This window comes from Xenopus tropicalis, chromosome 2, assembly GCF_000004195.4.
Source record: "Xenopus tropicalis strain Nigerian chromosome 2, UCB_Xtro_10.0, whole genome shotgun sequence".
NCBI classification, from domain to species: Eukaryota; Metazoa; Chordata; class Amphibia; order Anura; family Pipidae; genus Xenopus; species Xenopus tropicalis.
In genome coordinates this window covers 148,142,633-148,153,525 of record NC_030678.2, presented here as the reverse complement: position 1 = coordinate 148,153,525, position 10,893 = coordinate 148,142,633, and the positions used below count along the sequence as shown (strand labels likewise).

The following is a 10,893-nucleotide window of genomic DNA, read 5'->3' as shown; positions in this document are numbered from 1 at the left end:
TAACAGAGAAAAGGCTGCTGTCTTTACATTGTTATTTGGATATATGCATATAACAGGTCGGAGAAGTATACTGGGAGGGGACAGCAGAGAAGGGACACAGGTGTGGCCAAGCAGTAGAGCGCTCCAGGTATGTGCAAGTGGATGGCAGCCCAGCCCCACCCAACTGGGACATGCAGTAAACTGATCCCTGTGCCACTGCCCCGGGGCAGAGCCCGGCTCCCCTGTGCGTATATAAGGCGGTCTCTGGCTGGTCATAAGCACTGGATCTGTCTCTCAGACCATCAGCAGCAGCCTTGCACCTCTCCTGCACTCTCCTGCACTACTACTCCAACCTCTCACTGAGCACCATGGCTTTCTCCAGCAGCAGACAAACCAGCTTCAGTACCCGCTCCGCAGTGCCCGCTGCCAGCTTCAGCCAAATGCGCATCAGCTCCACTCGCTCCTCCAGCGGAGGCGCAGGGCTCGGCCGGGCAGGGGGAAGCTTCAGCAGCTCCAGTCTGTCCAACATCGGTGGCGGCGTCAGAAAGAGCGTCTCTTACGGCGTTAGCAGCGGCCGCTCCGGTGGCGCAGGATTCGGTGGCGCTGGGTTCGGTGGCGCAGGATTCGGTGGCGCAGGATTCGGTGGCGCTGGGTTCGGTGGTGGAGTAGCTTATTCCGGACCTGGGATCCAGGAGGTGACAATCAACCAGAGCCTGCTTGCCCCTCTGAACCTAGAGATTGATCCCACCATTCAGCATGTCAGACAGGAGGAGAGAGAACAGATCAAGACCCTGAACAACAAGTTTGCGTCTTTCATTGATAAGGTGAGTGTCCTAGTGCAGCTACACTTAAACCAAAGGCTCCTTCTGTTAGCAGAATGGGATATTATTACCTTTAGAATGGCAAGGGGTAGGGGCACCTAATGCAGGGGTGCCCATCCTGATGCCCAAGCATTTGTCATATTTCAGTTTTAAACGCTTGTTGGAGAATGTAGAGATCAGTAGTTCAGCAGATACATTGGCCATTTGTGAGCTTTTATACCAGCTCTGCTCTATTCACCCCCTTAACATCAACAACAGTGCTTTGTGCTGGTGCAGTAAAACTTATTTCACTTTTTTTGAAAGGGTATAAGGTAGGGCTGGTTTCTCTGGGTCCAGGCAAACTCAGCAAAGTGTGTTTTACCAAAGATGACATTTAATACAAGCTTTGTGCCTGTAAAGTGTCTGCTAATGCAAGGTGTGTACTATTAACCTTCTCCCTGCTGAACTGAACATAGTAGCTCTGCAGACAAGCCATATGACTACAATGCTAAATGCAGTTCCAGGCCACTGGGGAGAGACAAATGAATATATACAGATACTTTATTTCTGACCTTTTTTTGTTTTTTATTTTCCTAATAACAGGTCAGGTTCCTGGAACAACAAAACAAGGTTCTGGAGACCAAATGGGAACTCCTTCAGAACCAGAAATCCGCCAAAGCCAGCAACGTTGGCCCCTTGTTTGATGCTTACATTGCCAACCTGAGAAGGCAGCTGGATGGTTTGACTGGCGATAAGGGCAAACTGGAGGGAGAACTGAGGAACATGCAGGATTTGGTTGAGGACTTCAAGAACAAGTAAGTTTGACCACTGAAATGCCCTGGTTTATATAGGCATGTACCCTTTAATGTGTGGACTGATAGTAACTGGCAGTTAAGTGCAAATCTTTTGTTAAATGCCAATGCAGTAACTGGTAAGCTTAACTGCTTCAGTGCCTGCAGACCTAAAACTCCCATCATGCCCATTGCCTTCTTCACACAGCCCGAGGGAGCAATAGTTCTGGGAGGCCAAAAGCTACCAATCTCTCTGCACTAACCGGTACAACCTGTAAGAGCAGAGGTGTCACTGGTAACTAATTTACAACTTCATAGCTTCAGGCACATCAGAGCCATCACTGCCTGCCTGTCTAACATGCCTATTTACCCTAAAGAGTTAACAGAAAGTCTAGATTCCTGTATTGTGCAGAGTTGTACAAAAATTGGACAATACCATGTCTGTGGGGCGAGTGCCACACCCTCCTGGGACAGGAGAACAGGCTGAATGCAGTGGGGCGGAGGGTTTGCAAAAGCTTCTAGTGCTGGCCAAGTAGAGTCTGACAGGAACTAAAGCAAACAATGAAGATAAACCTTAGGTGTGGCCCTACCAGCAAAGTCAATAGCAGCCACTGAGCAAGCGACTGACAATGTACACTGGCTCTAAAGCTGAAGATGATACATTACAATGACTGCTCATCAGACATCAAATCTATATGGCTTTGTTTCTCTTTATACCTCTTTCTCTAAAGTAATCACTATAAAATTCCATAATTTTACAGCAAAAACTAATAAGCTAATTTTGCCATGATCCATTTAGTGCAGTTAGACTAGTGAAAGCAAATATCTGATTGGTTGCTGCTAGTCAGGGTACTACATAATTTCATAAATGGCAGGCATGTAAACCCTGCAGCTCACCGTTTGTTATTATGTATAATATTGGGTTTAATATGGGTATTGTTAGTGGGACAATGCAAGTTTGACTTTCACAAAATTTTGGCAGCAGCACCATTGTCTCACATATAGGCAAAGGTTAAACCCACTGGCACTGAAGTGCCCCCTCTTCTCTGTGTTCAGTTGTTGATCAGGGGCAGCTAAAAGTAAAATTATACCAAGGTTTGATTGTTCAGCGCTAAGGTGGAATGCAAAGTATCCCAGCATCCCCTGGCACAGAAGAGGTTAGTTAATTAAATGGAGCATGAAACAAGAGAAGAGACAGAGCTGGCTGCCTGCTTTTCTAAGCAGCTCATAGAACAATGAATAGAAAGGCGGCACAGTTAGGTTTTGTTTTCTACTGGCAAACTCACTCTCACGCCATATTCTCCCTTGTTCCCTACAGGTATGAAGATGAGATCAACAAGCGCACTTCCGCTGAAAATGAATTTGTTGTTCTGAAGAAGGTGAGTAAACTCCTCCTCATTAGTCTTGTACTTGGGTCCCATAAATATCATTAGAGATAAGGGATCCTCACTGCATTTGTTATATTGTGACAGTGGAAGATTAAACTACCTGAAAAACATGTTGAAATGATTATTTCTTTCATCAACATCTTTAAAACAAACCCCCCCTCCCCTCCTTTTTTTTCAAGGATGTGGATGCTGCCTACATGAACAAAGTAGAGCTGGAGGCCAAGATGGAGGCTCTGACAGATGAGATCAACTTCCTGAGGGCCCTGTATGAAGCTGTAAGTACAAGATATCAGTAAAATGTGTATTTGCCAGTTACTGAAATATGTTGTGTTGTCTAGAAGCTTCTTACATTCTCATGGAATCCTTTATTTCCTTCCAGGAACTCCGTGAGCTGCAGGAACAGATCTCTGACACTTCAGTCGTCTTGTCTATGGACAACAACAGAGCTCTGGACATGGACAGCATCATTGCCGAAGTCAAGGCTCAGTATGAAGACATTGCCAACAAGAGCCGTGCCAATGCAGAGGCTGTGTACCAGAACAAGGTAGGAAAACCCACATAGAGTATATATTTGGTTCCAGCTTCCACATATATACTAGAATGTGTTAGTGACCCATTTGGATTGCCAGAATTTCATTGTTTCAGAACTAATTTTGTTTTTCTGCTACAGTTCCAGGAACTGCAGGCCACCGCTGGGCGACATGGTGATGACTTGCGCACCACCAAGACTGAGATTTCTGAACTGAACCGTGCTATGCAAAGACTGCAGGCTGAGATTGAGAGCGTAAAGGCTCAGGTAAGGTTCTATTTCAGTTCTACTATCACTATATTAGGCCAGTTTTCCTTAGACAACTAAATTGCATGCTATGACCTTATTAGATGTCACCCTAAGCTTATAGTGCATGTAGCCAGTGGTAAAAGGGTGAGCACCCTAGGTTTGTTAAAGCTGATATCAAAGTCAAACTGAACATAATGGCCTTCTCTACACCCTAAGAACAGCTGCAGATTATTGCTCATTGATGTATGCCCATGAGTCGACCCTGTCACTAGAAATAAAATACTGTCCCTGGGTAAATGCTCACTGCAACCCTGACAAGCTCTTGTCTCAGCTGTCACATGTGACTGATCCATTGGTGGCCCGGCCAAGCCCAATGAATGTATTTTAGATTATAAAGCTGTCTCTAGTTTCCTATATGTTTCAATGCTAACATCCTTCCGACGGGATCCAGCTTCCTTTAATAAATATAATTATCCCTGAGCAGGTGCAATAATAACCGCTGCAGTTTTGCCCGGAAGGAACAAACAGCAAGCGGCAGACACCCATTAGAACTACTTATTATTCACATTTTCCTTTCAGAATTCTGGTTTGAGGGCAGGGCGCGGAGACGTGAATCATAGAATGATCACCTGTTACTCCTAAATAATGCAAATGTTTAGGCCTTCTATGCCTGAGCACAATGGTCTGCCAATTCCACCTGCTTGCTGTGTGCTGTTGGCTGTCATACTATTCTGTAGGGAATATATTCTTTTATATGTAGTGTGTACATATTTGGTTATTGTAGGCTTGGTTAGCTTAGCGAATTTATTTTTTTTTACTTTAATACTTAAGTGCCCTGAGCACCATGGTAGTTATAATTGTGACTTGGGTAAATAAACGTAATACCTTATTTGTATTTTAGAGAGCTAAGCTTGAGGCACAGATCGCAGAGGCCGAGGAACGTGGAGAGCTGGCATTGAAGGATGCCAGGACCAAGCTGGCTGAGCTGGAGGCTGCTCTGCAGAAGGCCAAGCAGGACATGGCTCGCCAACTGCGCGAATACCAGGAACTGATGAATGTGAAACTGGCCCTTGATATTGAGATCGCCACCTACAGGAAACTGCTGGAAGGAGAAGAGACCAGGTAACTGTTAAACTGTACAAAAACCTGTAAAGGTTCTACATTGCACCCACCACTTTATAATATAGAAGGCATAGATGGAGAATAATGAAGATTTAGAGGGGCTTAGCCTCCACAAGTAGATACCACCTGCTATATAATTATTGTTTCTCCAATACAAACCCTTCTAGGAGGAACATAGAGGGCCCATATGCTGGGTTTCCTTGGAAGGATTGAACTTTTCTTACATATACTTTTCACCCTCCCCCCCACACACACACACACACTGGCAAGTGATTCTTTCCTTGCATGTGTCCATGTTAAACCTTTATAGGCTGCCAAGGGGGTAATATACATTGTTTCATACACTTGCTATAATTTATTATTAGTGTTATATATCTTAATTTAATTCATTATATGTGTAAAAGTTCAATGAACCTATTCCCAAACATCTCCTGCAACTATGCTAGGGGTGCTTAACTAGATCGTAGAATGATCTTCTGCTTCTCCTGTTGCTCTCTCTGACATCCATTCCTTTTTCCCCCTACAGAATTTCTGAAGGACCTGGACCAGTCAGTGTATGTAAGTATCTCACTCTTAATTGGCTGTAGAGTTGGTTGCTTTGTGCATACTGTATATATAGGGTAGATCACTAATATATTTACTTTTTTATTGCAGCTGTGGTGAACTCAACCTCCAGCAGCATGGGCGGCAGCAGCAGTGGATACGGTGCTGGATATGGTTCTGGATTCGGTGCTGGCGGCTCTTTCTCATCTGGAGGCTTTGGAAGCAGCTCCACCAAGTTCGGCAGCGGTGGAAGCTCCGGCGTTAAATCCTACTCCGTGACAACATCTTCCTCCAGCAGAAGCTTTAGACAATAAGATGTGCAGCAGCAGAAAAAAGGTGTCCCCTGTGTATTGATGGTAGGAGCATTAGCCATAGCCCTCAAATAATTCAAACAGGCTCTGTTTACAATGTGTTGGTGTTGGTAAGGGTATTAACTTAGTGGGTTATACCCCTTATACCTATATCTTGGTGGCACCTTTCCAAGTGTGTAGTCTAGCACCCGCATTTTGTTGTTTGTTATTATCTGGAGGATATGGCTGTTTGCAGAAATCTTGAAAGCAGTTCCCTATTCCTGTCTACAAGTGCCTACTTGCATCTTTCTCCTTCACTGCTCCCCCTTCTACCAGTGGGACTGGCTCTAATCGTATGCTGAATCTAGGTGTCCTATTCGCCATAAGTCTGGGCACGTTTTTACAGTATCGACCGCTGCAAGTTGTATTGCTCAGTTCACAATGGAAATCTCATGCCTGTATTAAAACAAATACATAAAAAATTAGCAGTATTTCTGGGCAGATATCTTTGTGTTTGTTTTGTTTTCCCATAGAAGAGGCTTGATAGGTAACAAAAGAGATATACGGTGCTAACATATAACGTAAAACAAATTCTAGTAAGTCTCTGATGTAAATCTGGCAGCTTAGATGGGAAAACAAAGAACAGTGATTCCTTAATGTTTGTTTGCAGTTGTAAAACACCCAGTATATGGAACAATTCTGTTTTAGTTACCACTCTTTTAGATATGGTCTGTGTTTGTGGTGGAAATCTGAATTCTGTGGGAGGGATTTTATGTCTGGTGAGAAACACAAGCAACTCCAATAAAAATTCCTTCAATCTACTTTTATTGTCCTGTGTTTTCAATGAATGATACTTAAATGAACACTGAGGGGCTATTGTGGTTGTTGTCTGGACAAAAATGATGGTTTGGGTGTGATACAGAGAGTGGGCAAAGACAGGGCATTCAACCCTATAAATCAACAGATATACCATTCTAAGTTTCAATGACAGATGCCAAAATGATGCAGCATATGGGGAACTAGTCTTATTATTTCACACCAACCAATGTGGTTTTTCTTTTCATTGTTTTTAAATGCACAAGATCAGTAAAAGCTAACTGCTGATTGGTTGCCAAGGGTATTGCACTGAGGTAAATTTTGAAAACACTAAGGGTGAAGACACATGGAGTTACTAGTAGCAGCTACTTGTTATGGCTACAGAAATAGACAATGCTGATCATTTACTGATAACTGTCTCTGCGTGTGTTTTAGCAGAGGCAATTCTTAGTATTGTCTATGGCAGGGTATTTTCTGGCATTTAGTAGCCGTGACAAGCAACTCTGTGTGTCTTCAACCTGATACACAACCACATATATGTAGTACTTTAACTTAGTAATGTGTTGGTCTAATTGTGTTTTAGAACTTAAATATATGCAGGTATCAATCTATAATCCACTCTACATACCTTATGATTCAAATGATCAAGCAAATATCCAATGTTCTCTTATCATTCCCAACTTAGTCATCCTGGAACTGATCCTGCATGGGAACAGGCAACCTTTGGTATTCTGTCAGTTGCCAAATGCAATGTGCCAGCTTTACACTGCCAAGAGATATGGTGGAAATATGCCCTGAGTTTTAGTTCTGCAAACAGATGCCAAAGGTTGCCCATCCCTGCTCTTGGCTTCCTACTGTAAGTCTATTATGAAAGAGCCGGAGATTATTCAGAGTAGAACAATAACATTTGAACACTGAGATCAAAGGTATACAGTGTAGATTTCTTACAAGTCATTAAAAGTTAATTAATAGGGCAAATAACATAAACATATTACCATTCTTCATATGCCCTTTTAAAGAACATACCTTTTATGACCTTCTTGCCTAGGCTTTATTAAATATATCTTTCTTTGAAAATAGTTTCACTTTTTAGGGTTCTTGAGCACAGGCCAGTAATATAAATTATCAGTAGCTGGAAGTGGTGGAATCAATGTTTCTAACCAGCCAAGTTTTATTCAAAGACATGAACAAGTCTCGAGTAAGGACATAGTGCAACAACAAGGCATACATCTTCATAGCAGAAAACAGTGAATGATATGAATGTTACAAAATAAGTGCTTGTTTTTGGGCAACAGTGGTATATTAAGGGCACATGCAGACGTTTCTATTGTCCAGAATAAAGACCAAGGTGCTACTGCCCCAGGTAGCTGGTCAACTCCCTTATCACTGTTTATGGCCCTTACATAGTATAATAATCCCCTAATAAGAATGAGGTGTGGCAAGTATGTCATTGGAAATGGTCTAATAACATAATGAGACATTAGACATGTCCAGGCAAATGGTACCATAAACAGAGCTCTCTGTAGTATAAATACCCCCATCCCCCTTAAATGTCTTAAACTTGCAGAGGAGATTCCTTTAACTTCTAAACTGCTAATTCCCCTATACTGAGTACAATCCTGCAGGAAAATTTGAGCGTATGTGGCCCTTTAAAAGTGTCCCATTTATCTTTGAAGAATTAAAATATGGGTTGTTTGCAGTACATTCACAATGGGGAGCCACAGATCAAACAGAAACCAGATGCTGCTGGCAATGAGCTGGGTGGCCTGCTATAAAGGTAGGGTGTGATCAGATCCAAATACACGGCCTGCTGAGAGTCCAGAATCAGCGCCAAGGAGAGGTCCCACACTAAGGCGTGACTGCCAAAAGGGTGTGTGTGATCACTGACTTTCCTTATCTCAATGGTTAGGAAGTGTTAAGTGTCACTGTATCACTGTATCCCTCTCCCCTCGGCTGAAGAGCACCTGAGAACATGTACAAGAAGGGATTTCTAAATGTGGAAAGAGCTGAGAGCATGGATCCTGCATGTCTTGCTTGTTAGGAAGTCTTCCAGAATCCTGTGTGTGCCCCTTAACCATTATATTAGCCATTATATTAACTACCAGTGGCTATTATAGGGTATGGTAGATAGTGGGCTGGGGCCCAAGTCTCACTGGGCCCACCTCTGTGCCAATATATCTGTGCTAAACCTCCCTTTACAATAAGTTCAGTGAATAACGGTTGTGGTCAACTTCGTTTTTGCCAGTTGATTAAATTCTAAAAATCTATGGTTTCTGCTATTGCTTGAGATAGATATGCAGAAGTCAGTTATGAAGGGGGGTTATCTATTCCCTGGTAGTGATAAGCGAATCTGTCCCATTTAGCTTTGGCGGAAAATTCGCGAAATATCGGTGATTGTGCCTATTTTGCCGAGATGGTGCCCATTTTGGTGCAACAGCGTCCAATTTGATGCAACCGTGACTTTTTTTGACGAGTGATGAATTTTTCTATGGTGAAATCCTGAAATTCAATGTAATTATTCTTCAGGCTGACATCTCTGCAGAGGCATAGTACTGCAGCATAAGCCGCAAGAATATTTTTTAAAGAGATACTGGCACCAAAAATGAAACCTGTTTTTACATCTATTAGAACATTCTCTTTTCATGCTGTTTATAAATTTGCCTGTAAAGTATTTGTTCCTTACTTTTACATTACGTATCTGATCCCCCATGTTCCTCTATGAGCAGGAGTATGTTAGTATTAGAAACTGGCAGATTAAGAAGGGACAGTCAGGTTGACAAAACAGTCAGGTTTAAGAACTCCAAGTAACAGTTAAGGTGGCCATACACGAGCAGATCCGCTCGCTTGGCGATGTCGCCAAGCGAGCGGATCTTCCCCCGATATCCCCACCTACGGGTGGGCGATATCGGGGAGCATTTAGGTAAAAAAAAATAATCTGATCGTTTGGCCCTGGGGCCAAACGATCGGATTAAGTGGGCAGCAATGGGGCAGTCGGATCGGGAACCGCATCAACGAGCCGATCCGGTCCCCGATCCGACCGGATTTTCTAACCTGCCCGATCGAGATCTGGCCAATTTCGGGCCAGATCTCGGTCGGCCAGGCCGCTCTGCTCTCCCCATACACGGGCCGATTAGCTGCCGAATCGGTCCAAGGGACCGATATCGGCAGCTATAGTCGGCCCGTGTATGGGGACCTTTACTTACAAAAGCAGCTCTATCTGCACTGCTTGTTCTGACTCCTGAAACAATGCAGCAGAAGCCAGCTAATTAACAGATATGGGGTAGATTGTACTTCTGCCAAACAGAAAGGCTCAAACAACAATTGCTTTCAATAGCAAATACATTTACAAATCTGAAATGAAAGTTACTTAAAATTACATTTTCTTTCAATTTGCAAATAAAAAGTTTTGTTTCTAGAACAGCCTTTTGGGTAGGCCGAAATGAGTCTTCCTGAAAAGAATGTAGCCTGCTGCCTGGTTTCTAGCTTCCCAGCATAAAGGTTAAATGTTTGCTAAAGCCTGAGAAACACTGTGCCATATTCTGACGTGGGATCACTCCCAAGCAGGTCGTAAACAATGAAAAAACACAATCAGTTGCCATAGGAACACAGCGCTCTGGTTTAAGATTTAGGGAAATTTACACTGCTGATAAGAAGAGTTTACCATACACCGGAGCTGCCACCGCTTGGGGATTTTTATTTTAGTTTGCCCCATGACAGCTTTAGAAATCAATTAAATCACTTGCATTTTACATTTTTTTCCCAGAATTCACTGTTATTTTGATCAGTTCTAGGCAGAATAGAAAGTTCTAGGATCCTACCTTAGGATAAAAATCCTTGAAAGTGGAAGAGATTTGGGGAGATTAGTCACACATGGTAGCCGAGATATAATCTCCCCGTGTGCCATTGCCCTTAGTTTGGTTTAAGATAGGGTTGCACTTCCCTATCCCTTGTGCTCTCCCTACTCCTGTGCTACAGTTATTAAAGGAATACTGTCATGGGGAAACATGTTTTTTTTCAAAACACATCAGTTAATAGCACTACTCCAGTAAAATCCTGCATTGGAATCCATTTTTCTAAAACAGGAACAGATTTTTATATATATAATTTTGAATTTTTACATGGCGCTAGCCATATTCTTCATTTCCTAGGGTGCCACAGCCATGTGACATGTGCTCTGATAAACTTCAGTCACACTTTACTGCTGTGCTGCAAGTTGGAGTGATATCTCCCCCCTCCCAGCAGCCGATCAGCAGAACAATAGGAAGGGAGCAAGATAGCAGCTCCCAGTAGATATCAGAATAGCACTCATTAGTAAGAAATCCAGGTCCAGCTTGGGACTCCTCCAGTTACATGGGAGTAGGTTAGGGAGTAGGTAGGTTACCTGAA

At 43.0% G+C, this 10,893-nt stretch overlaps 1 protein-coding gene across 1 annotated transcript; it reads left to right on the top strand.

The window, feature by feature from the left end:
- Window positions 1-252: 252 nt before the first annotated feature.
- On the top strand, window positions 253-6,512 carry krt7 (keratin 7). Its single transcript, XM_002935742.5, has 9 exons — window positions 253-803; window positions 1,383-1,594; window positions 2,889-2,949; window positions 3,138-3,233; window positions 3,338-3,502; window positions 3,629-3,754; window positions 4,638-4,858; window positions 5,385-5,416; window positions 5,513-6,512. The coding sequence occupies exons 1-9, from the start codon at window positions 348-350 to the stop codon at window positions 5,713-5,715; spliced, it is 1,572 nt and encodes a 523-aa protein (XP_002935788.2). The 5' UTR covers window positions 253-347; the 3' UTR covers window positions 5,716-6,512.
- Window positions 6,513-10,893: the final 4,381 nt, after the last annotated feature.